Raw genomic sequence first — 27864 nt, 5'->3', positions numbered from 1 at the left:
ATTATTTAATAAGATTTTAAGACTGTCAACTGGTCAAAATTTTGACAATTATCAAAACTAATGTTTTGATATATAGAATATATTGTGATTGAAATTATAAAAAATCCTGTAGGAAAATATATTTTAAGAAATAATATTAGCATCATAAAAAAAAAAAAATTGAGAGAATCTTCTTTGGTAGAGAACCACAGATTCATAGGGACAAAAAGATCATTTTGGAATTTGTCATGGGCAAACATGTAAAAACAGGAGGCCTTCCTTTTGACATCCCAACACCAAAAGCGACGGAATCATCAGACAGTCTCCTGCAGCGGCACGTACCCAGATAGTCCTGATCGACTAATTGCGAATCACGAGGCGGGATCCACGTACCCACACATCCTCACCGTCGTTTTTCTTCTTAATGTCGTTTCCTTTTCTTTGCTCGCGACTCGTGTCTTGTCTTCCTTTTTCCTCAGTTCTCTCGCCAGCGGCCTTAAAAGATACCCCCAACGCGTCGTGCGATTCGCGTCGCGCTCCTCGCTGTTCTCTCCCACCGAATTTAGCCGAGCAAGCGAGGAAAGAGCGAAGGGGAAAGGGGAAAGGGGGAGGAAACCCCGAACTCCAACCCTCGGGCTGAGGGGCCTTCTCATGCCCTAATCCCCCCCTCCGATCGACGGCCCTAGGGTTTCTCCCCGTTCTGATGAGCTTCGCCTCCCCTCGCCCATGGCCGCCGCGTATTTCCTTCGCGTCCTCCTCCTCCTCCTTCTCTTCGCCCTTTTCGTCTCTCCCGAGATCGGCAGTTCCCGGTTGGCTTTCGCTCTTGAGGATCGCGGGGAGCGGTTCTCGATCTTGAACTACGAGTCGCTGTGGCACGATTACTCGCCGCCGGCACCGCCACCGTCGCCGCCCGACCCACCGTCCTCCTCTTGCGAGGCCGACCTTGGCGGCACCGGCGACTTTGACACCCTCTGCGAGCTCCACACCAGCGTGGAGCTCTCCAGCGACTTCTTTGCTAAGGCGAATGGCAGCTTCGTCCTTTACCCGGATGTTGTGCTTAGCTGCCCCGTCGCCGGGTGCTCCATCGTTGTCAATCTTACTGGGGAAGTCAGGATCGGGCGCAACGCCAAGATTGTGGCTGGGGGTGTCCGTGTTGGGGCGGGCAACATGAGCCTCGCCGATGGTGCGGCCATTGATACGACGGCTCTGGCAGGGGATCCGCCGCCCCGGACTAGTGGGTCCCCTGCCGGGATTAATGGGGATGGCGGTGGGCATGGCGGCCGGGGTGCGAGCTGCGTGGTGAAAGAGGATCAGACCCAAGAGGACTCCTGGGGTGGGGATGCATACTCGTGGTCGACGCTCACAGAGCCTGTTAGCTATGGCAGCAAGGGTGGTTCAACGAGCAGGGAGAAGGATTATGGGGGAGGAGGGGGTGGGCGGGTCTACCTGTTGGTCAAGGATGCGCTTGAGGTTAATGGAAGTATTACTGCTGATGGTGGCGAGGGTGGCTCCCTGGGTGGTGGAGGCTCGGGTGGGAGCATCTTCATTAACGCAGCAAAAATGTACGTGGGCCCTAAATTCAAATTAGCTTATTTCTAATTTAATTACTTTAATTGGTTATGTAAGTTACACATGTGCTATGTTGTTTGAGTTAATTATACTCATCTGGTTGCTGGTAGCAAGGAATGTAATTTCATGTCGATCGGTCATGTCGGTCTTTGGCCGATGCGATACATACCGATCTATATCGGCATATTGGCACATGTCAATAGTTTGAAAAAATGCTTAGAAAATCTTCAAAAAATTGCAAAAATTAGGAAAAATCCCAAATTAGGGTATTTTGATTAGAACTAAATTCCAATTTAATTTTATTTCAATAAAAAATGCAAATAAGGAAGGGATGGTGGATTTTTCTTTTCAGAAAATTGATGAGCAATTTCGATACACATTTTGAACGGTTCTTCCATTGATATTGAATAAGAGTGAGAATTTGTGAGAAAGAGAGAGTGACTGAGTGAGAAAGAGAGGGGAGGGTTCGGGTTAAATAAGCATTCAAATGGGTCCAATGGTCAAATTGACTGTTGGAACCAACTCAACCTGAACCTTGATTGATTTTGGTTGAAATTCAACCATTACTGATCGACATAGGTTGGTAACGGTCAAATTTCGACCATTTTGTCTGGTACAAAAGGTGTATCGCTCGATACACCCCCTAATTGCTATACTGCCTGGTACCGGATGGTTTGCATTTTGGTCAGCTGTCGGACTGATACACACTGCCTATACGGTATCGTTTCAGACAGTATAACAAACCATGGTTGGTAGTAATGCTCTAAATATGTACAATGATAGAATCCATTTTTCTGAATGGGGTCTAGTATGCTATTTTCGTTCTTAAAGAGCATCAGAAAACTAAAAGCAATACGAGGTCAGATAGGATTCATTGATTTCCATTGATTTCTATACGATCTTGGTGATCTAAACTTGCTGATCTCATCTCAGTTTGGGACAAATTCATGAATATCCGATGTTATGGATCAGATTTGGCTGATCATTGTCCACATTTTGCTAATCTTGGGACAAACATTGGACAACTATGAGAGAGTGATTCATTTGAGTCCTGGGGACTTAACTGCATGATTTCCTGTTGCTGGTAGACAAAGGGTTAGGAAAAAACTGAGAGGAAAGGGGGGAAGAGCTGAGTGATTCATTATTTTCATCTAATCTTCAAAGTTCAAATTGCTAAGGTTAAGGTGTTAAAAAGTTTAAATTGACTTGTTTCAACTTTCAATTGTTCCTTGTTTTGTAGAAGTTCCATGCTTGAGTTAGTTTTGAACCAAAGATGCTGTCAGATGAATTTCTTGGGCTATAGGCATGGTTCTTGACATGGGAGCTCTTTAGTTTTCTGCCATCATGTTGTTTGCAATACATTTTTATGTGTGCATGGTGTTATTTGGTTTCTTTATGGAGTATTGAAAAAACTCATCATAGATTATAGTTTATTGATTTGTTAAACGAGATCAAATAATTTTTACTACAAAAACATAACCTTTATGTTTTTGTTTGGCTTCTATTTTGGTTTAATCTTTATTCATATAACTTAACTTTCAAGATGAGGTTGTGTTGTGAGAGTTTATAGACAGTGCAGACCATGAAAAGAATAAAGGAGCTTGGATTTGTCACTTTAGCTTGGGCTTTGACCATAAATGTGTAGACAGTTGCAATGCATAGTTTCATCTGGTTTTGAAAGAAAAAAATAAGGAACCAGATTGGATAAAGAACCATTATTTTTCTTAACCTTTTGTAATCAATTTTTTTTTCTAAAGTCGATGCTCATATTTGTCCACTTCACCTTGATCTGGTCTGGTTTGGCTGTTTAAGCTGAATAATGCAACTGCCTTAAATTTTGTTCAATATGTATATGAAGTTTTTTGATACAAGTTCAAACTTCTACTCTTGGTGTGGTGAAATAGAGGCTTAAACTTATACTCTTGGTGTGGTGAAACGTGCAAGTCTGATGTCATGTATATTTTTCAACAGGACCTAAATATACAAAAAAGTCATAGATAAGTTTTGTTGAATACATAATTCATTTTTTTTTTCAGAATCTCATTTGCAATTGAGAAATCATCTATTGGGCTTACAAAAGATTTTCACGTTTGCATTGATTGTCTGAGAAACGAAGTTGGAATCATATCCTTTTTTAGTTGATGAAGGGAATAACAATTTTAGAAGGGACACCAAGCACTGCAATGCATCCCACTAAGCCTCAAAAGGTCTTATTAGACCACAAAAAGGATGTGAGACAAGTTCAAGCAAATGTAAGCAGATGCTTCAGATGTCGATTATTTTAAAAATGCGCACCTTGCGCATGATGGGAATAGCTTTTACCTACTGGTGATACTTGGGTAATCTCTTAAGTCTAGATATAACATCTCTTTAGTGCTTAAATTGTATATTCATTTTCTGTTTTCCTATCTAGCTACAATTCTAAAGAGAGAAATGGGTTGCATACAACATGGAAATCTCATCCTTCTGGAAGTTTGTGATACGTGCAAAAGTGAATCACCCACTTTGTTTGGTTGTGTGGAGAAATCGATTGAATGGTTTTCCCATGAAAAGCTTCTTATCTGATGTTTGATAGGCAGGAAAACCAAAATAATTTGGGAAACTCTTTTCTAGATTGTTTGGAAAGTTATTCTTATTTTTTCCCAGATTTTTTTAATCTTTAAACATCAAAGGAAAACTTCATTTTGTTCTTCTGTTTATTTTTTAGTTCATCTCTCCAAAATATTTTTACCCAACATAAGAAAAGGAAAAGGAAAAGGAAAAATGTTGTCTCAAGAAAGTTTGTAGTAATGGATAGTTGGATATGCTTTCTATTTAATTCATAAATCAAACTGATCATAGTTCTGAAAATAATACAAAAGGGAAAGAAACTTGCATTTACCTTATCAAATGGATTATCTTTGTATAGTCAGATAGGAAAAAGAAAGAACAAATATGGAAGGGGAAAGATAAACACGAACAATGACAAGTGAATGTTCTGCTGTTCATTTGGTGCATTGTTGATGAGTTTGCTGCTGTTGCGTGTATGAACATGTCCTTTTCCACTTTTCATTTTGTATGAAGAAGAAATCATTTCTGGTTGGCTCGGGGAGGAGCATATGTATATTTAGCAAGTTCTTTTAATGGGTTGTTGGACTAAACCTGCTCTACTATTATTTTTTGACTAAACAATGAGATCAAAATTTACATTAATGTGTTCATTTAAAATAGAAAATTAACATGCAATCTTCTCTTTCTGTTATAAGGTGGAAAAAGTTTTAGAACATTTGTGGGTACACTATAGTTTGTTAATATATGTAAACTGTTATACATCTCATTATGTGTTGATGATGTGCTATTGTATCGTTTGATATAGTTACATATACCTATATTGCAGGGATATCTATTCAATTTTGGCATACAACCATGGACTTTTTGCATATGTGAATTTTACATAATTGTATGTATGTACATATAGTGATTCCAGCACAGGAGCCTTGGCGATCTCTGTTAAAAACTATGTTAATTATGTTAATGTTTTGCATTTTACATAGAAATTTGGGAAGAATCTTTTGGTATACTTGCAACTTTTAGCTTCATTAGTTATACAGCCTATGTGAACAGTGAACTTACTCTTGTTGAACTAGTACAGAAACTGAGGAGAAAAGAGATCAAATATGTTTTGGTTGCTTAACAATGTAAATGCATGCCAATCAGTGCCTATTCTGTTCCACAAATGTTTGCAGTGTTTTTCTTGTTCCTTTATTGGATAATGTGCTTTACTATCAAATCATCTTTGATGAATATAATAAAGTAGTAAACCCTCATGATTTGTGCAATATCTAACTAATTTTTTTCTGAAGAGCAGGAGGGGCACAGGCAAAATAAGTGCTTCAGGTGGTAGTGGTTTGGCTGGTGGTGGAGGAGGGCGTGTTTCTATTGAAGTTTTCAGCTGGCATGATGACCCACATGTTTTTGTTCATGGTATGTTATGGTTTGTCCAACTTTGTGTTTGATATTTGTACTTGTATTTTTTATGTATATGCTGACTGTCATATCTCACAATTTTTTTTGGCACTCTATTCAATTCAAGATTTCTATTTTACATGTTCTGATCTATATACAGTGGCTTCTGGTATTTAAATCTTGTTATGTGTATGTTCTTTGTAGCTAATTAATATTTATTTGTATTTGAACTGCTCATGCTTGTTTGGGTTAATTTCTGTTACTTAAATAAGCACTGTTTATTGACTTTATTTTTGAACTGCATGCAGCTTGCTTGGTTTTCATGACTTTGTGTAACCAATGGCTTCTTTTGCAATAGCTTGGATATGTGGGAACATACTGAACAACATGATGCTGCACACAACTTAACTAGAAATTTCTCATTTAACATGTCTTTGTATGGTTCCTTGATCATTAGGTAGTTACTTTGCTTTTAAATGCCTTGATAAACATGCTTAATCTTTTTTACTTTGGAAATGGTGTTGCCTATCCCCTTGGAAATTATATTTATGTATCACGTGTCTTCATCTGCATTCTTAGCTTTTCTGATTTGGTGCTTTTGGATTGTATGTTAGCTTTGGACTTTTTTTGTGCTGATGTTTGCTATGTCATGAATTTTCTGGGTGCTGTATAATGCTTTTTTTTGTACAGGTGGAAAGAGTTTCGGTTGTCCTGAAAATGCTGGTGCTGCAGGGACTCTTTATGATGCAGTTCCTAAAAGCCTTATAGTTAGCAACCATAACTTGTCTACACAGACTGATACACTTCTATTAGAATTTCCGTATCAGCCACTTTGGACAAATGTTTTGATTAGAAATTGTGCCAAAGTTGCTGTTCCTTTACTTTGGAGTCGTGTACAGGTCAGTTTTCAAGTTTTTGTGTGTTATTTTTGTTGTTGATCAATGCTTTAGTCAAAAATATCTGATCATACATGATATAATATGCCTAGTCTGTTGTGCCACCTGAAATGTCTACATTATAGATCACACTATAGTATCACTATTGAGTTTCTTTTTTATAATATTAAGCGAGCCATATTTTTTTTCTTGGTTTTGGATGTCATGTTATGAAGAAAAATGTTTCTTCTTGTAAGGTTTTGATATGTGTGGTTCAAGGATTTTGGTCTTTGTTGACTGCATATGGTTCAGAACCATAATATCTTAAAAAACTATGCCAATCGAGACAGATCAAAAAGACAAAAACTACTCGAGTCATAGTGTACAATCAATTTGTAAAAAAGGGTCATTTTATGCAGGTGGTTAGGTACTTGATAGTGTATATGCAGTGTTGGAAGCTTATTTTTGATTCATTTGTAAAAAGGGTCATTTGTTTCTCATTGCTTCATCTTAAATTAACTTGTGATGGGATTCATTCTATAGTTATCCATTCATCGGTAGGATAATTTCTGTGCTTTGCTCAATTTGCTGGTCTCTTTTTAAGTATCGATGTAAAACCTGTGATTAATGAATAACAATGGCACATGCTGCTTGAAGTTAAGCATATAAATAGTCATTTGACAACATTCATTCTTACATGATGGATATTAATATTTCAGCCTTTATCTTGTTTATTAATCATATTGAATGTGAAAAGGTACTGAGAAACACATGGTGCATGATACAAGTATTTTTCTCATGGTTGTCAAAGTCACTTACATGATAGATCTCCCCGATATATGTTATTTGCTGATGATATTGTCTTAGTTAATGAGAGTTCAAGTAGAATTAATTATAAACTTGAATTATAGAGGCAAGTCTTAGAAACTAAAGGTTTTAGATTAAGGATTAAGACTGAATATATAAAATATAATTTTAATGATTCTAGAAATAGACAGAAGAATATAATTAAGTCCTTAATAAGATAAAGAGATCAATAAAAGCTTTAGGTATCGTGGGTCAATTATTCAACAAGATGGAGAGATCAATAAATATATTATTCATAGAGTAAAAACAGGATGGTAAAAATGACGAGAGCCATCAGACGTGATCATCGTATACTTTTGAGATAAAAAAAAGGGCAGTTGTGAGACAACCAATGTTTTATGAACCTTAGTGTTGTGTAATTAAGAAGCAACATATGCAAAAAGTTTGTATTGTCGAGATAAGAATGTTGAAAAGGATGTGTGGAGTTACTAGGAAAGGTAGGAAAAGAAATACCTTTATTCATGAACAATTAGGTATCACTTTGATGGAGGATACAATGGGAGAACATTGTTTAAGATGGTATGAGCAGATGCTTAAGAGATATCCAGATGCTGTAATAAAAAAACATGAAATAATTTATGTTAGTGGTACAAGGAATGGTAAAGGAAGATATAAAAAATCTTAATAAAAATAATAAAAAAAATTAAGTACTCTGAATTTAATTAAATATATGATCTTTTATATATCTCGATGGTGACAAAAGATCCATATAGCCGATCCCAAATAGTTGAGACTTACGACTTTGTTGTTGTTTTTGTGGTTATCAAAGTTTCATAATGAAATCACCTCTTCTTCCAAGTGGTGAGTAGCAATTGGTTGTTCCCTTCTTCTATTAGTCAGTTAAATAACCTTACAAGCTATTAATGCATCTTGTTTTTTCTGATATATAAAAGGCATGGCTTGTTCAAAATTAACTCGGTTGGCAATATTTTTGTTATCCTTGTTATTCAAAACTGGCTTACGGGCCAAGATCTGTATCACTTGTGCAACATTCTCTTATTTATGTTGTAGAATTGAGAAAAAGGAACTGTGATTATGTTCTTCATGGCTACATATATGTTAATTATAATGTTTTTGCCTGTGAAACTTGTCTCTCAAAATGAGTGTGCAACTATAGATTGGATTTGGATTGGATCTAGGGACATAGCAGATTCAGCTGATGCTGTAGCCACAATTCAATCAATCCAATCTTTTGACCGATGCTTGCCGATCCCAGTAGTTTGATGTAGTCAATGCAGTTGTTTTGACAAGTTGGCTAATTCTGATGGTTTGATAGCCTACCAATCTTTATAAATGTCGGTTGATATTTAGTTGGGATACAAATACTTAATCTTATAATTTGGTTTTGCTGGTCCAGCTGATCATGAACCAGATTTCTAATCCTGCAAACTTTGTGTGCAATGTCACTCGTCACTCCTTAATACAATTATTAGAACTTGTGATAGTTGAATAGCTGGCTTGGATGTGGATTAGTTTATAGATGTCTTTGATGTGAATAACTATGTACTTGATATGTTGCATATGATTATGAGACAGTTTTTCTTTGTTTTAAATGTTCAATTGTAAACTTTATGTTATGAAAAGCCTCTTCTGTCAGAATTTGCTTAGTGCTATCTGCAATTTCCAGGTTCAAGGACAACTAAGCCTACTTTGTGGTGGTATATTAACATTTGGTCTGACTCATTATCCTTACTCTGAGTTTGAGCTTATGGCTGAAGAACTTTTGATGAGTGACTCAATAATTAAGGTGCTTTTCCCTCTCAAGAATTGGTTTAAACTTTATTGTCTTTATTATGGTTTTGCAAGCAAATTGTTAGCAGACATAAGCTTCTGTTGCCACATAAATGGAACCATATCTTCTGGAATGCTTGTTTTTAACTTTGATGTAGTTCTCTATGTGATTTTAGAAAAGATAGATATAGTGTCAATGACTCAATGCCATGTTGACACCTTTCAACTAGAGCTGGCAAAGTCCAAAAATCTAAGAGAACTTGGCAAATAAGCTCATGCTATTATGATCATCTATTATGCTTTAGCAATTCATATGTCTGAGATTTTTCTTGTGCCTTATGTTTGTGTGCTTGGCTTTAGTTCCGTTTGACTTTGGTCGGTGGTTTGAAAAAAAAAGATAAAGATAACGTCAAAGTAATACCTATGTGATACTTACGTTCATTTGTAGGGTGTAGATATTCTTTTTCAATGATACTATTTGCAACTATTGAAGAAAGATAATAATAAGTTTGATTTCATATTTCTGACAAATTTAGTAATTAGTAATTCTTTAAGTTTTCATATTTCACTATAAAATCATCCTGGAAAATCTTGATTATCTTAAAAATGGTCAATTTGTGCATAGATATATACCTACATAATATCTAGTAGAATCTGTAGTCTTTGCATTCTGTTATATTTTCATCGATTCGTTTTGCTGATTAGTTAACTTCGTCTAGTTAATTGCAATTTTCACCTTCTTTCTTTTTCCCTCTCATTTTCATATATTCCTCATCACTTTTTTGTTTCAATTCATATCTTGCTCTGTTATTGACTATTAATCTGACATCAGCAATTTGTCTTTTGTCTTTGGATTTTAGGTGTTTGGGGCTTTACGAATGTCAGTGAAGATGCTCTTGATGTGGAATTCCAAAATATTTATTAATGGTGGTCGAGATACATTAGTTGCAACATCATTGCTTGAGGCGAGTAATTTGATTGTTCTGAAGGTAGGTTAGTGATTCTTAGTCTGTGTTGAATCTGTTCAGTTATCTGATCTTTTTCTTTAAAACAAGCTCTACAAAGGGCAAAACATTAGTTGGATGGAACAAAGCTTAATCATTATCTTTGTTTCAATGTCAGGAATCATCTGTGATACACTCTAATGCCAATCTAGGAGTTCATGGTCAAGGCCTGCTCAATTTATCTGGACCAGGAGATCTAATTGAGGCACAACGGTTGATATTGTCACTCTTTTACAGCATTCATGTAAGCTTAACAAAACCATTTTCCATCTTGTTGCTGTTGACATGGTGTTGCTGTACTTGATATCTATGTGCTAAAAATATCTAATACCATAATATTGTTTAATTTTTTCCTTGCAGATTGTTTGTCCTTGACTATCACATCCTTTCATCTCTGCATTTTGTTGTATTTTTCAATACAATTTTAAGATTGTTCTGTAGTGCTTTTATGCAATGTGCACAACCATATCATGTTAATATGGTTGGTAATTGGGTCATCTTTGGATCCTATGGGTCAAGTTAATCATACTTGAGCCTTTTATTTGAAGGTTTAAAAAAGTAGGTCATTTTGTTTGTATTTAACATGACATAATGGAGCAAAATGCTTCCTAGTGTCAAAATAAGAAAAAGATATATGGTTCTGTAATATATGGGCTGGAATTATGTATTATCGATTAAAGCTGATACTTGGGTTTCCTAAAGAATTAAAACATACAGTAGGTTTATCCATTGGGTGGGACATTCAGATTAAATGGAACTAGGCCGAGCTGATCAACTAATGTATTAAATGTCCTTATTTGATTTGTACTTCAGTGTTATGATACTAGGGTTTGGAAGTTTCAAATGTGGAATATCACATTTGAAGGGGATCTTGGTGATGACAAGATGGTTGGTTGGTGATTCTTCAGGTAGGTTCTATTCTTTGGTTTGGATCATTGACAAAGGGCGATTGCCACTTTGCTGTAGGTTGTTTGGAGGAGATGTGCCAGAAGTGATGCTACAGTAATATTCATAGTATAATGAAAATATTTGGTTTTTCTGGGGATTTTGAGCAGTGTCAGTCGGCCTGTCATGGAATGACACTATTTGATGGCTGGGAGGCATTGCTTGTCTTGGTAGGAAAGAAATTCCTTGATTGGGTTAGGCATGCCAATTAATTATGATTGAAACCCCACAAATTTTGTTTATAGTTTGAGTTGGGTTAGCACTAAATCCTAGGTGGAAATCTGTCTCTGGTTGTGTGCTCTAAAAAAGATTCTCTGTTTCTTCTCAGGGTGAATATCGACACCAACAGTTTTCATAGAGGGATGTTATTACCAGTGCTTTTCTTTACTTTGATTTTGTATGAACATGATTCCGTTAGCATTTTATATTTTTCTTTTTATTTGATCAATAATAATTATCTCAAAATCTTCTCTTTATGAGAAAATTCATCTCCTGAATCTTGCTTGTCATGTTTGTCTATGCTATATTTTCTAGGATTTTTGTTTGTTACCTTTGAATCCTTGATATATATTTTTTCCTTGTAGGTTGGGCCTGGATCCATTTTGCGTGGTCCACTGATAAATGCAACTACTGATGACATGTATATTCTGTTTCTTTTTCTATTTCATTTTGTCTTGTATGGCGTCTGCCGCCTGTGTTTTGTGTTATTTTTTCTGGTTATGTAATTTTTTTTTGCATATCTGGTTTTAGGGCCCCAAGGCTTGATTGTGAGAAAAAAGATTGTCCTTTGGAATTAGTTCATCCACCGGAGGATTGCAATGTGAATTCTTCACTATCTTTCACCCTCCAGGTAGTTCATTTTGCATATATTGAATTTTATTTTTTAAACTATGTGCATCAAATTTGTCTTCAGTTCACTTTTGCTATATCTTTTTAGGTTTGTCGTGTTGAAGATATTGATGTTGCTGGCCTTGTTCAAGGAACTGTTGTTCATTTCCATAGAGCACGAAGTGTTTTTGTGCACCCTACAGGAAAAATTAGTGCAACTGGTTTGGGTATGTTCTGTTTACTCTAAATCTGGTTTAAAGATAATGACAATGTCTTTTATATGTGCCATGAGCTATTTAATGCTATTAACTCTCTGATTTGAAGCCCTTAATTTCCGTAGCTAATATAGAAATAACCATTATGTTGGATTTGTTGCCAGCCATAGTGGTACTGGTTTTAGGCAACATCGATAGCTTGGGTCCATTGGTTTGAAGAGTTGGTTGTTTTTGAGTATTTGGACCAAATTCACTCTGAATTCTGAAACTTATTCTGGCTGGTCTCATACATCAGTGTTATTTTATAGTAAAACTACAGTAGTGTTTGTTGTATTTTTACAATTTGATTAGTTTCAAGATACCAGTGACTCGAAACCCAATATGCAAGTCTTTTCAGTCCTGATATTATTAGAGGCGTCACTGGGTCTTTGTCTTTAGTTTTTGAGTTAGATGTAAACTGAGACTTCTTTCAGTAAAATTTTTTTCTACTGTCATATAGGTTTGAGGGAGCAAGAATATTGAAATGTAATTTGCTTGGAATTGATTGGTACCTAATGTTGTACCAGAAGTTCAGTTGTCTCTCCATAAGTGGCTAAAGTGAAAAATCCATTCTCTTTAAGTTACATTCTAAGTGAATTTCGAATTCTGTCTTCTTTATTATGAATGTGGTCAAAAGAAACTTGATGAAGATGCACCAACTGAAATACCATAAATCATGGTTTGCAGTACCGGTCCGTACCACCCGGTATGGGCGGTACGTACCGGTCCGCCAAACTTTCGGTACGCGGACCATATGTTACCGTTCCGACACTGTAGCAGTACTGTAGTGCTCGGTACGCCTGAATATACCGCTCGGTACACCTGGGTGTACCGAGCGGTATACCGTACCGTACCGGTACCGAGCCCAGGTCGAAACTCCGGTACGGTACGGTATTGCGAACCTTGCCATAAATAGTCTCCCTTAGTCTCTTTGTTTTTTTTTTTTTTCATAATCATTGTAGGATGTTCGTTGAGCAAGTTATTTCTAGTCGCTAGATGATAATCGCTTAGTCTCTTTATTATAACTGATTGTCATTAATGGTTATTGGTTGTCTGGGATTGTTATTAAGACCATTGTTGGTGATTGATGTTCATTTGGACTTTGGTAGCCCATTGGCTGTCAGAGTGCTCATGTTCTCTAACCACCAATTGACTGTGAAATTGTTTGATAACTAATGACTGTCAGCTGCTGGTTGAATGTGATTTTAGTAGAATTCGAGGCAAACAGAGTACTGATCAATAATGGTCACTCACCAGCATATCGCTGACTGTCTGTGTCCAATTGGACATCATTTCACATTGACAACATATTAGTGGATATCTTCTGTCATTTGTTGTTGTTCATTGTACTGGTTTTCTCGTTTTGTCCAGCCACAATGAACAATCAACTTGATGTATTCAGTTATTATTAAAGTCCACATTGGGTGTCTGAAGTCATTTGCTATAATATATTTTAAATATAGTTATGGATTTCATCAAAGCATTTGGATGGAAATGACTTTCAAGTTGAACTGGAGGAATAAATAACACGAAGTTGTTCAGAAAGAGCCACTTGCTATAATCTATTTTCAACCAGCTGCATGTCCTTTAAACTAAGTTTTTAGTTCACTTTCATGTTTCAACTTCTAATGGATGAGCCTGGTCACCAACTCCAGGATGTCAGAACTATCTTTTAGGTCTTTTTGATGGGCCAAAGGCCAACCTAACTTGGATGGAGTCTGTTCAGTCCAATATAATACAATTGCAGTAATCTTAACCTTTTTAACCTAGGTTTGAAGTGGTGCTGAGTCTGCCATCTGTGAAAGAGGGCAGTTTGATATACTTGCTATATTCATATTTGATACATACCATATATGATATTTATTGGATACTTGTGACTTGTGAGATTCCTGTGCTCCTAGGATACCTGTGAGATAATTTCTCAAAGTTTTCAAAATAGAAAAAGATAAAATATGTTTAGGATACTAAAGGGATTACTTTGTGGAATGTGGATACCTCCTGGGAGAACTTTTTTCCATGAATTTTGATATTTTGCTTATAGAGAGAATTACAAATGATTAGATGGATTGTTTATGTTATCTTAACATTAAACATGTGCTTATTATTAGTAAAATTAAGATAATGATATTTAATTATTATAATTTCTTGGTATTTACTCTATGTACTTGAAGTATATTTTTATTAATATATATATCTTTTTCATGATGAATAGTTAGGATTCTTTAATTAAATATCATTATTCATCATGATATGTAACTACATATTCTAGCACTAATAGTGTCAAGGATTATTGGCATATCATGTATTTGCAAGATTTGGTGCATCAATGTGTCCATTTTGTTTTAGCATCAATTTCTCATGTCCTTATCTATGCTTTGCTTGCCGCCTATGATCCTCGTCTCCCTGCCCAATGTCTGGTTTGCTATGCTCTGTTTGTATGACATGGTAAATCATTGTTTTGATATCACAGTTCCAGTAGCTTCTTAGAGAATGTGAAAGCACTGCACTTAATGTCCACTTATCTGTTGAATTCCATCTTCACACTTTGTCATATCCAGTTAAGCGAGCTATAGTTTTTGAGTTCCTACCACTCATGTCTTGCCAAGTGCATCATTTGTGTTGGAAATATTACGTCAGTTTTAGGTTCAGTTGGATTGAGACATAGATATCTGGTCCTTAATATTCTTCCTTGTGTTTTTTGGTTTCTTTTTTTGTGTTTGAAGTGTCACTTCTGGTCAATTTGAGGTTTACATAGTCTTCATTGGTAATTTTACTGTCTTCTAGATGAAATGTTTGAGATATGGTTTACATGTGTAGTTACCTGATCATTTCTATCTTCTATTCTTTGATCATGTATTGCTGGATGGGAATTGCCACCATAATAGTGAGTGCAATTGTTGTCCAAGAGTATTACAAATCTTTCTAGCAACTGCCAAGAAAATAAAGCAGCTAAGCTGTGATGATTTAGTTTTTTTTTTTTTCCTTATCTCTTGCTTACAGAATGTCATGGACAACTTGAACGCAAACTCTGATTTGGATATTTTGCCATTATATATTGGCATAATAATTAGGCAATTATCAGGAAGTTCGAGATGAGGTGCGCTGGATATCTATAGGATCAAATTTATTTGCATTTGACTTTAGATGGTGATTTAATTTTTTTAATCTAAATCATTGAAATTTAAGAAAGTTACCCTATCTAAATAAAGTTATCCTATGTTCATGGCAACATCATATCGATAAGCTACTGTACACATTTGAGTAAATTAAGTGGAATTCTTCAACATAATTAATTGTTTAATCCATAAGATCTGATAAATTTTAAGATAATCTCCTTCTTATTTGGGGCTTAAGTGATGAAATGATAAATCTAACTTCATGCATTCTTGTTTTGCTCATATGCAGGATGCAAAGGTGGTGTTGGACGTGGGAATATATTGGGGAATGGTCTTGGTGGTGGTGGTGGTCACGGTGGGAAGGGTGGAGATGGTTGTCATGATGGGGTTGTTGTTAAGGGTGGCATTGCTTACGGAAATGCTGATTTGCCATGCGAGCTTGGTAGTGGTAGTGGTAATGATACTGTACCAACCTCAACTGCTGGTGGTGGTATCATAGGTATATCATTCCTACAATAAACTGATTTGTTTATAAAAGTTCACATAGAATATAAATCCTGATCTTGATGGAAAATTTGTTGTTTACTTGATGTGGTTCTATATAAACAGTATGCCAACCAATTTCATGGCAACCTGCCTTTTGACATACATGTTTAGATTTTTCTAAATCTATGCAATATTGTAATGCTTTGATTGTATGTTCAAGACATCATCCTTTTTTTTGCTTGTGCCTTCTATTTAAAATTGTGTTGCTATAATGATCTTTTTTATAGTGATGGGTTCAATGGAGCGTTCACTAGCAAGTTTGTCAGTTTATGGCTCTGTTGAAGCAGATGGGGAAAATTTCAGGGAAGCAGCCACTGGCTCATCGGATGGAGGGCCTGGTGGAGGATCTGGTGGTACTGTTCTTCTGTTTCTGCATTCTTTGACCCTTGGTGGTTCTTCTGTCCTTTCAAGTGTTGGTGGACATGGTAGTTGTGGTGGGGGAGGTGGTGGTGGCGGAAGGATTCACTTCCACTGGTCTGACATTCCTACTGGTGATGAATATCTTCCAGTTGCAAATGGAAAGGGGAAAATAAACACATGGTCTGAATGGATCCTTTTTTTACTTACTTTTATTCTATTATGTCTAATAAGTAATGAAAGGGAATTTAATAATATTTTTATGCATACTAATGAAGTTTTTATGTTGCTTTAGAGAATTGCTGTGCCTTTTATCATTGTGATGAATGAACTCTCTTTCCAAAGCTGTTGGTTATAGTACCTCACTTAGTCTTAGGTTGATTTTCTTCTGTCAGATTTATTTAAATTGATTGAGAGAAACATCATTGTACTATCTCTTTGTTGTTTTTGGTAAAATTCAATTGTTCCTACCAATATGAGGTTCAATACAGTCAACAAAATATCAGCATTAGCGTCCCTGGGGTGGTATGCTCTCCTATTTACCAAAACATTTCAGATCTAATTGTGACGCAAGATCTATTCACCATCTGTTTAGGTCTCTTTGATATGTAAATTCCAAAAATTCGATTTTTATCACAAATTTCTCCAATTGAATGTTTCTTTGAAAGCTAATGTGTTGCATTCTTGTTTATGGTCTGACTCTTAGGCACGACTTAGCCTAATGCCAACGTGGTTGCTTATGTATCCAAGTTATAGTCAACCTAAGGCTTAAATACATAATTGCTTATAATTTCTTGATTTTGCTATGACATATATTTTGCTAAAATTTTTATTATTTGTGAAAAATTAACATTTAATTATATGCCTTAATTCTTGCATTAGGATATATGAAACAAATACAAGTTTACTAAATTGCATAAACGTCATAGGTTTTACATGTCATTATTGTCATAAGCCTGTTTAGATTGACTTAGCATGAACTGACAGATTTTGGCTGTTGAATTTCTGGTTGTTTGGTTATCTGAATTTAGCTTGAAACCCATTTACATTTGAAGTCATTTAAAGGTGATTAAGGCTAATATTTAATGAGACTATCTTGGGTTATGGCCTGCAGTGATCATGAAGTCAGGTAAAATAATCAATTGTTTTAGTTACTGGAGTAATTAATGCCTAGTGGGTTTTCAAGGAAAAAATATTAATGACCTTGTGAGTTTCACATAGTTGGAAATGATGCATCACTCGCTTGATGATATTGTTATGTCATCTCAATGCATCTTGCATGCAACTGTGGAGGCAATTTAGTTAGGTGGATTTGTTCTGGCTTGAGTTATTTTAGGAACGACATAAATTTGCTCATTCTTAACCTGGCCAAGTTAATCAAATCATGAAATCTCAATGCTACCAAACATGTTCCTATTCAACTTCAATGAATTCTGTTCATTGTGACCAGGTGTTAAAAGAACACCAAGCTAGTCTGTAAATAAATTTGCAAGAATATATCTTGGTTATTCAACATTGTCATCCAAGTTATAACGCTTGGAGCAGCTTGTCATTGGCAACTTATTTTTGTTTGTAATGGTTGACAGTTGTTGATAACAGTGCTACATATTACTCTCTAGTTAGCATGGCTGGTTATTTACACCTTTGGCTGCAGTGATATTTAGATTTGTTCATGTTTTTTGATCTGGCATGGTCTGTCTTTAGCTTTTAGTATACTATTTTATTGTTTATGTACTCAGTTTTCATTTTAAAAATCTTCTGTTCTTATGTTAGTTCATTAAATCTAGTATGTAATAATTATTAAAAAAATGTACATATTTATTTAATGCCTGAGGATTTTGCTTCCTGATGAGTCTACCTATTTTCATTAAATACATTGACATATGCTTCTCTCTTCCTAGTAGAAGTTAACATCCAGCATCGTATTTAAAGGAAGTTTGGAATTTAAAATTTACTGGGATATTTTCTATACGAAATTAATTGTCAAGTGATGACAAATTGCAATATACATATGGGTTAACATTGAATTGTTTTGCATGTTAATAATCAGCTTTTTTTTCTGGCAGGGGAGGCATGAGCAGAGGCTCTGGTTTGCCAGGGGAAAATGGAACACTTACTGGGAAAACATGCCCCAAGGGGCTTTATGGAATTTTTTGTGAGGTAGCGTTTTGGTTTGTGGTTTTTTTTAAAGACATTTTCTGTGCTTCCTTTCATTTTTTGTTTGGTTGGCCTCTATTATGTTGTAGGTTTTTGTGTATTATCTACCATTTGTTCTTATAAGATACCCTTTATGCTTTCTTGTTGCATAGGTCTATGAGATGATTTTCTCAATTCTAATGTATTAGTATCACCCTGGCGTTCTCTCAGTGAGAGTTGTCACTCTAAGGAATGGGGAGTTTATAAATGAATAATTCTTAGTCGGTAAAACTTTAATATATTACAGAAAATGGTTCAAAGAGCAGGAATTATCCTTCTATAGGTTTCATTTTGACTGCTTGATATTGTTGTCTAATATGCTGTTTTGCTTAAGAAATGTAACTATATGCTTGTAATGTGTAACATCAGCCTGATTGGTTATCGTATGTTTCTTTTCTCTAATTACTCTTTCTTTTTAGATTATCTTTTAGTTCTATGCCTATGTGTAGTTCATTCTGTCAAGAGTTTTGGTTCCTTTATCCAATTCTACATTAGGCTTCTGTTCCATGTTAGTTTATTAACAAAAAGATAATCTAGATGGTGTTTGTTACCTTCAAAGAATTGAAATTTACTCTCTCTATTGTAGTTTTGATCCTGTACATTCTTTTGTAGACAAAACTTAAGAATGAGATGAGAAAATGGATTATTACAAAAGAAAACATGCAAGAACCAAGAAACGCAATTTTGGTCTTCAATTTTTTTTGGACTTCATCTAGGCTAATGCAAGCATTTGGATGATTGTTTGTTTGGTCACATCCAAAAAATAACAAAGAAATGCTTTGTTTATCTATTAGTTTTTAGGAACTATGAGGTGCTATTTCTTTTTAGTGCCCAGATTTTAAGAATTATGTTCAAATCTTCCATCGTCAATTGGACGTTGAGACTTTAGAACATGTAATCTGTTATAATGATCCAACCTAATTGATGAATCAAATTACAGTGGTCAAATGATTTCAAAGATCCAGGAGGGGCTATTTCAGCATGGGTGTGGACTCACAGTGTCCTATCTGTATTAGGTCAAGAATGGACTAAATCCTGAAGAAAAGTCCTAGTCCTATATATTATGTTTAGACCTATATGTATAGTCTTATATCTAGAGCTATCTTTAGAGTTACATTATTCTCTCAAGATAGGTACAATATATGCTATGATTTCATATTACTAGTCATATTTGTAGAGCTCTTTGATGGAATGCATAATTCATTTTGTCACTATTGACTGACCCTGTTTAATCCTGCTTAGGTTAGGAATAGGAAAGTGAAGGAATCTGGGTCCATTGGTAAAGGCTTCGTAGGCTCTAAAGGCATAGAATAACTAAAATGATCAATAATGTGCGCTCATTATTCCTCTGTTCCTTCTCTTCCTCTTCTTCTACCTCCTATCTCTTTTCTGTCAATCCGCTCTGCTATTTCTCTCTCGATTCTCGTGTATTGTACTTTCTTCCTTGAAAGAAAGAAGACCCTTGATAGAAAGGGGCATATCCTATCATATTCAGTTTATCATGTTAAGAGAGAACTAAAATAACACAAGAAAGCAAACCCATGTTGGATGTCTAGTTAATTGCCTTGGTGTGTTTGGTATTCGTTCTTGTTGAGAAGTGAGTTTATCTTTATTTTATTGTTGTAAATAATTGACATAAGTCTTTGTAATGGCTGTTTTGGATAGTTGCACCATGCTTCATCATGCTAGGTTCCTTTCTTTATTTTAATGTGATTTTCAGTATAACATGTAGATTCTTGATATCTCACATGACCCAAGAGATCCGTGTTATTGACATACAATATAATTTCTTTAGGATGATTGCCATAATACACCACACCACATCTTGCATCAAGATGCGTGGATCTGTAGGGGATTTATTTTGGCTTAGAAAGCAGAAAAAAGCACATAAGCACATGACAATTGTTTGTCATGATGAGTGAAGGACATACTTGTTTTACCAAATGATGCATCTGAAAATTGGTATATTCTGTGATCAAGAGAGTACTTATTTTCAGTTATTTACTTATGTTCTGTTGACATGGTTGTGATCCTTGGTTATTTTTATTTTGGTTGCCCTCAAATTACTTCACTGCTTGTAACTTTGATATTTCACTATCATATATGATCCTTTTGGAATATTCCAGGAATGCCCTTTGGGAACCTTTAAGAATGTCACTGGATCTGATGAAGCTCTATGTTACCCATGCCCCTCTAATGAACTTCCTCATCGTGCTGTATACACAAATGTTCGAGGTATGATCTACATCTGTTCTTTTATATTTTCACCGACGGTAATTTTTTGAATTTGCATTATGGCTTAAGTTGCATGCAACAGTAGCTAATGAGTTAATAGTCATCTGATTCAGTTGTTTAAAGGTATTGGTAATCCTGATATTGTCTCCATCAACTTACATGCTTAGTGCTTTTGTTGGACTGCTGTGAATCTTTTGAAGCCGCTTAATCATTTTAACAGGAGGTGTCGCTAAAACCCCTTGTCCGTACAAATGTGTTTCTGAAAGATATCACATGCCACACTGTTATACAGCTCTTGAAGAGTTGATATACACTTTTGGTGGACCATGGTTGTTTGGTCTTCTTCTTTCTGGTCTTCTTGTCTTGCTAGCCCTAGTTCTGAGCGTTGCACGGATGAAATTCGTTGGTATGGATGAGTTACCAGGTCCCGCTCCAACTCAACCCGGGTCTCATATTGATCATTCATTCCCATTTCTGGAGTCATTGAATGAGGTGCATATAATTTTTTATTCTACATTTTAGAGCATGGTTATCTGTTTTTGTTGCTGATTTTGACTTTCCTTTTTTGAATAGGTTTTGGAAACAAACAGGGCTGAGGAGTCCCAGAGTCATGTTCATAGAATGTACTTCATGGGTCCAAATACCTTTAGTGAACCTTGGCATCTTCCACATTCTCCTCCCAAACAAATTATAGAAATTGTGTAAGTGGGATGTTCTGTGGACATACTATGTTGTTTTGAAGTCTCGTTTTTTTTAAATTCATTTGACAATGCATATTTGTACTGATATTCTGTTAATTATTTTAGAAAGCCAATATGCTTCCTTTAGTCTTGTTGTAATTGTCTTAGATCTAAACTGATATTGTACTCTTTTCTTGTCTCTTTTTTATTCTTTTTCAGATATGAGGATGCATATAATAGATTTGTTGACGAGATAAATGCCCTTGCTGCTTATCAGTGGTGGGAAGGAGCAATCTACAGCATTTTGTGTCTACTTGCTTATCCCCTCGCCTGGTCATGGCAGCAGTGGCGGCGGAGAAAGAAGTTACAACTACTGCGTGAATTTGTTCGGTCTGAGTATGATCATGCATGCCTACGTTCTTGCCGTTCACGTGCTCTTTATGAAGGGCTTAAGGTTTGTATAATATAGTCTGGTTAAAAAGTGACACTATTTTCAAATTATTATTCGTTTTGATGGTTTATTTGAAAACCAATCAAATGAATATTTAGGATGAAACATGCTGGAAATATACCGACATGTACATGGGTGTCATGCACATTGATGGCAGAACTTGGAATGGCCATTCATGATATGCACCACGTGCTAAGGATTGCTATGCCAATGAACACATACCAGTGTGGTTTAAATGTAACATTCTAGAAAGATACGACATATGCCTTTTTAACCTGAGACTAAGGTGTCAGCATATGGTAGGCCAATTTTCGGCTTATGCCACCTAGTGAGGAACGAAACGGTGCCATGCTAAAAAGCTATTGGTGTGCGAATGTAGACACCTATGTGATATTATTTGGTGAAGTTTCTGCAAATGTTTCTTGCTGTTACTAGTTGGTAACGTGAATATGCTCGCAATGTTTAGGAAGAGTTATATGAAGCTAGCATCTGATCACAAGCATATGAAAGTTCTAGTGGAATACGTATTCTATAAGAAAATGTATGCTATAAATTAGCTTGCCAATTTCCTTTGAAGCTATGAGTTGATTGTTATTGAATATGCCAGTATAAATGAAGGAACCCTAATAAAGAGTTGTTTGGAATTACTTGGTTTATCTTTATGTGTCTTAATATACTGAGTGGGTTACGATTTAAATAATGAAACCTTAACTACAGTGTGATCAGATTTTGGCCAATTACAATCTGATCCATAACCGTGCAATTTTGTAGATCTGTTACGTCCACCTGCTTTATAAAAACCAAGAATGTATTCTTATTTTCTTTGAATCTTAAGTAACAAAAAGGAAAACATGGTATTAATAGGTTCCACCTAAAAGCTGGCTTGATGATGAGGTCATAGTCATATTATAATTGAGTAGAACTTGTTGGTGTATAATGCCTTACCGAGTGACGTTTTGTCTGGTAACAGTCAGAAGAAGAAAAGAAAAATAGGGAAGGGAAAAGAGGAAAAAGAAAGGGAAATTCTTCTTCTTCCTCTTATTCTGAAATGCAGGGGGTTTGTGAATCATGATTGTGGTCTTTACACTCAACTATCCTCAATCCAGATATCTGAAGACATTCAGAATCTACATATGAGTCAATCCATTTTCATTAGAGCAGAATTAAGATTTGATTATAAGATATAGACTTGTTTATGTACTTGATATGAACTGGACTGTTTAGAGTTGTCTACAACTTGGTCCATGCTTGGACTAGTATTGATCATCCTTACCAGTTCTGGTTCAGGGTTGCATAACATGTTATCAATTACTCATAGAACTATTTTAAAATTACCTTATTTTCACGGTTTTAATTTATTGGAACGCTTTGGTTTTCTCAATGTCAATTGAAGTGGAATATTTTACCTTAATTCAATGCAAATCCAACTAAAATTAGGTCCTATTCATGTTGAGCATCAGTAATTGGTATAAGTTAGTATCTTTCTTGGTTTTGAAAGAAAAAAAAAACAAAAAAGGTGGCATCAGTCCTCTTGGTCTGTAGCAGTGGGGAAGCTTGCAGCCAGTTAGGCATGCTGGATTTAGAAGGAAAAGGATCACCTTTGGACAGCTTTTGTTGGAAACTTTCCAAGGCAATGCAGGGAGTTGGTGACTGGGTGGTCTTTTGGTCCTGGACATTTACTTTAAGCCAGAAGATTTATATCAGAGTGTTATCAAGTTACCACTTTCTTGCTATATTTCTTCAGTTTATCCAAAATTTTGAGCTTTGGGGCTGTGTTGCATTTACTTTGGATTATCTGGGCCTCTTTAATGTAAGCACCATCTCCCTTTATTTATATTGTTTCCAGGAGAATTTTTGAAGATTGCTTATAATATGTGGCTAGAGGTTTTTGTAATAATAATGTTAGGACAAGTTGATGATGTTGCTAGAAGGACAAAAAATGTTGTGATTTGGAATAGCATCAGATGTGGCAAGTATGAAGCGAAATGATTCCTGCTGAAGGGAGTATGAAGAGGAATAATTTATGTGGTTAGGAGATATCCAAAGAAGATATCTAGGTAGCTGTTAGGAGTGTTGTTGCAAACTTAAGGTGCAAAAAGAGGCTGGAGCAAATAGAAAGACTTGGTTTTTGTGATAGTAAGCCTTCTTAGATCACTGATTTGGATGACAACTGACTGTAAACAAGGAACTCCAAATATTCTGTGGAGCTTTGTCAACTTAAAACTTTGTTTCCTAAAGATGGTGAGAGGAGTCAAATTAATTTGATGTATGGTAGCAGATATTTGGAAATATGCAGCAACATTCTCTATGTTCTGTGGTGGTTTGAAGTATTTGACTTTATTCTGCACTCTTCTAACTTTTAAGATATTTAACATACAAATATTTGTTAATGTAGGTGGCCGCAACACCAGATTTAATGCTTGGATATTTAGATTTTTTTCTTGGTGGAGATGAAAAGAGACCGGATCTTCCTCCCCGTCTCCATCAAAGATTTCCAATTTGTCTAATTTTTGGAGGTGATGGAAGTTATGCAGCTCCCTTTCTGCTACACAGTGACAATGTTCTGACCAGCCTTATGAGTCAGGTCTGGTTCTTGTCTATCCTCTGAAGATCTTTAAACATTGTACCACCTTTAGTTTCATACCAATATTTGATGAATATCATATGTACATATTTTGATGTGTTTCTTTTTATATTGCAGGCTGTACCACCAACAATATGGTACAGGCTGGCAGCTGGATTGAATGCACAGTTGCGATTAGTTCGTCGTGGGCACCTCAAAGTTACATTCATGCCTGTACTCAGCTGGCTTGAAAGTCATGCAAATCCTTATTTGAGACAGCATGGTGTTTGTGTTCATCTAGCCTGGTTTCGAGCCACGGCATTAGGCTATTGTCAATTTGGTCTTGTGGTGTATGCTGTGGAAGGAGAAACTGAGAGTACAATTGATGGTGGTTCCAGAACCTTGAAAATGGATCAATCTTCAAGGTAAGGTATTCTGGCTTTATACTCCTGTTTCTGACGCCAAACAAGTGGTAGTTAAAATCAAATTTCTGTCACATTCATCCACTTACCATTATGGATGTGTTCCCCAGAGTTCACAGTCCTCAGAGGGACAATAAACCTGGTGGTACAATGAACAGAGAAGCTGTTCTACATAAAAGGATAAGTGGAGGAGTTCTAGATTCTTCTAGCCTGCGAATGCTTGAAGAGAAGAAAAAAGATTTATTTTACCCTTTCTCTCTCATTGTGCATAATACTAAACCTGTTGGGCATCAGGTATTTCTCTAATCATGTTGCTTATTCTATAGATGAATGTACAGATTACTGATGAACTTACTTATGTTCTCTTCATTTTATGTTTCATTGCAGGATCTTGTTGGTTTGGTTATATCAATATTGCTCTTAGCAGATTTCAGCTTGGTATTGCTTACTTTGCTACAGCTATATTCGTTTTCAATGGTGGACATCTTTTTAGTTTTGTTTGTTCTTCCCCTTGGTATACTGTCACCATTTCCTGCTGGAATCAATGCTCTTTTTAGTCATGGACCTCGACGATCAGCCGGCCTTGCACGTGTATATGCCCTGTGGAACATTGCATCTCTGATTAATGTCGTAAGTAATTTCTTCTCATGATCTTCTACCTAAAACCATATCTTGCTTAATCTTCTTTTTCCCATGAAGGTCAGTTGAAGTATGCAGGAGAATTCCTTTATTGTCATTAAATGCCACAAATCTTATGATCCTTTGTTTAGCTTTTGTTTAGGACCATAAGAGTTATTTTTTGAGAAATGTTGCATTGCAATGTGTTGGTAGTTAAAGTCAAAGCAGGGGCTCTGGAAACTGAGGCCCGCTTGAAAAAAATAAGAACAGAAAAGCAATTGCCTTTGGGAGCAGTATGGAATGAGGTGATGAAGTTCTTATGATTTACAACAGTCCCATGGATTAAATTTTTGGTATAAAAACATTGCTTTAGTTGAGGAATGCAAACAACCACACATAATGCTTGAACTTGTTTGCCTATCCTTGTGCCCTAATGAATTTAGGGACACATATAAGCTATGATCCAAGTTGGAGCTTCATGTTTTTTTGGAGATAGATAGAAATATCAGGGACATGGAAACAGTTCTATAACAACCTCAAGGTGTGGCGATGGTTGTTCCCTTGTAATTACAGAAGGCAAGAGGTGCTGGTTTTCTATAGCTGAATGATTTCAATTTAGTGTGTGATGTCTGCTTATTAGGAAACTGTGGTCTTTTAGGGTCCGGAATGAGTTCTGTCCTCCCCTATACTTCGAAGTTATGCTATGAAGGATGAACGGGTGTAATTATGAAGGATGAAGGATTATGGTTTTATATTCTCAAATTTGCCTTAAATTTGATATAGCTGTGAAATAAGATTGCTTAGTTTTGATGAACTTTTTGCGCTTCTAAAGTTGGTATTTTTTTCAATGTATTGAATTGTTTGGATTTGCATTCTGGAGATAAGAAATATCTAGTTTGTTATGAAAATATCACTAATAATTTCCTCTATGCATGACAAGTTCATAGGAGTAATAGATAGTATTGATATTATATCAAAATTTAGCATCAGAATCTGGTTTAAAAGTGACTGTACATGTATAGGACCAAGATCCATATGGATTGATCAGAACTGATCTTCGGCTCAGGATTCTTTGAAATGACAAAAATTAACCTTAATCAATCAAAATATGTTGGATCCTTTCCAGTTTCATAGTTTCTGTGCAGCTTCAGTCGATTTTGGCTAAAAAATAAAAAATACTTGTTTTCGGCCAGGCATGTCCTATCCCAATTGCAGCTTAGATCAGCCAAGCTGACAAACCATGCTATAGATGCATACATCTTTGAATACAAATCCATGTGTACGTGTAGAATGGTTATTAATGCAGATGTACCTTGATAGGCTAGAAGTTTATGTTTTGGTGCCGTGATTTCATAGTCAGTTATGATATTGCAAAATAGTATGAACTATTTCTTGTGTTTGGGGAAATTATGATTGGTTCATAGGATTATTGTTCACTCTGAAACTTGTCTTGATTATTAAGCCCTAGTTTATGTTGAATTTAACACTTATTTGCACTTGGATATAAATCGCAGCTTCCTTGGATTTATGCAACATTAGTAGCCTCGCTTGTGTGCTGTGATCTTTGGAGATCATTGAAATGTCATATGTAGCTCTTCTGCCTCTAATCGGCTAGCATGAATTGTTCTGTCTGAAATTTGCATCAGACCCGTATGCTTCTGTATTTTAAGGTTGTATGGAAGTTGACGTAGTGCTGTTGAGATAGAATTAGATGTGAAAATGATTAATGAGCTTCACATGGCTCATGTTTGACTTGTATTAGAGCGGTCTGTAGGCGATGACGATTTCCTAGTACTATTGCACATTACACATTTAAAATAAATGGTGTTAAACAATTATAACAATTATTAGGATCTTTGCAAGAACAGAATCCAAGGTGAAGACTCAAAGTGCTGTTTATTAATTCATGACTTGTCAAGGCATTTAAATCTTATGGAGTTATTCTGCTTTTGGGAAACTGTTGCTTATATCTTTACCTTGCAGATTGTGGCCTTCATATGTGGTTTTGTTCATTACAAGTCATCAAGTCGAAAACATCAAAACCTACAACCATGGAATTTGGGCGTGTAAGTAGCTCTTCCTGCCTATCCCTAGGAAATTTAGTTTTTTTATTTTTTTAAGTAAATCGATCCTTTTCCAAAGCTGCATGAGTTGAAGCCTCATGCACTATATATATATATATATATATATATATATATATAAACTCTCAATTTATATATAGTTGTTTTGTATGTTTAAGCAGGGATGAGAGTGGATGGTGGCTGTTTCCAGCTGGCCTCGTTCTGTGTAAATGTATCCAAGCAAGACTTGTTGACTGGCATGTGGCAAATTTGGAGATTCAGGACCGATCATTGTATAGTAATGATCCAACACTATTCTGGCAGTCTTGACATATTTGACTTAGCATTACTGGAGTTAGAAGCGACTCTGATATTTTTTTGCTCTTTTGGAGTTACCATGCGAGGGAAATAGGAAAATCATGTTTTTTTTTTCTTTTTTCTTTTTTTTTCATCTCTGCATCAGGCCCTATTTAGCAATCAGATGCAGAGTACACCCCTCATGAATATTGTGCAGTCACAGTTTTCACCTTTTTTTATTTTGTATATAACGACCTAATATTCATTCTTTGTACACAATCAAGTTATGCTGACATTATAAAGTGACACTTGTGCTAACGAAGAAA

At 35.7% G+C, this 27864-nt stretch overlaps 1 protein-coding gene across 2 annotated transcripts; it reads left to right on the top strand.

The window, feature by feature from the left end:
• Positions 1 to 446: 446 nt before the first annotated feature.
• LOC103975341 (uncharacterized) lies at positions 447 to 27864 on the top strand. 2 transcript variants are annotated; one of them, XM_009390278.3, is made up of 22 exons: positions 447 to 1541; positions 5396 to 5511; positions 6184 to 6392; positions 8863 to 8982; positions 9827 to 9955; positions 10089 to 10214; positions 11500 to 11555; positions 11666 to 11765; positions 11853 to 11970; positions 15403 to 15612; positions 15887 to 16199; positions 18083 to 18176; positions 20339 to 20447; positions 20668 to 20939; positions 21021 to 21148; positions 21347 to 21581; positions 23974 to 24162; positions 24280 to 24566; positions 24674 to 24857; positions 24951 to 25193; positions 27165 to 27247; positions 27424 to 27864. In XM_009390278.3, the coding sequence occupies exons 1-22, from the start codon at positions 706 to 708 to the stop codon at positions 27569 to 27571; spliced, it is 4305 nt and encodes a 1434-aa protein (XP_009388553.2). In that variant the 5' UTR covers positions 447 to 705; the 3' UTR covers positions 27572 to 27864. The 2 variants fall into 2 exon arrangements, with proteins under 2 accessions (XP_009388553.2, XP_018677879.2); XM_018822334.2 differs by lacking the exon at positions 447 to 1541 and adding an exon at positions 3861 to 3887.

This window comes from Musa acuminata, chromosome BXJ2-2 (genome assembly GCF_036884655.1).
Source record: "Musa acuminata AAA Group cultivar baxijiao chromosome BXJ2-2, Cavendish_Baxijiao_AAA, whole genome shotgun sequence".
In the NCBI taxonomy this organism is placed as follows: domain Eukaryota; kingdom Viridiplantae; phylum Streptophyta; class Magnoliopsida; order Zingiberales; family Musaceae; genus Musa; species Musa acuminata.
This window is presented reverse-complemented; position numbering and strand designations above follow the sequence as displayed.

Bases quoted from the DNA above. Each gene is read 5' to 3' on its own strand.
- LOC103975341 (XM_009390278.3), top strand. From the start codon at position 706: ATGGCCGCCGCGTATTTCCTTCGCGTCCTCCTCCTCCTCCTTCTCTTC. The intron at 21,149-21,346 runs GTAAGTGGGATG...ATTCTTTTTCAG, and splicing joins AAACAAATTATAGAAATTGT to ATATGAGGATGCATATAATA. The intron at 24,567-24,673 runs GTAAGGTATTCT...TGTGTTCCCCAG, and splicing joins AAAATGGATCAATCTTCAAG to AGTTCACAGTCCTCAGAGGG.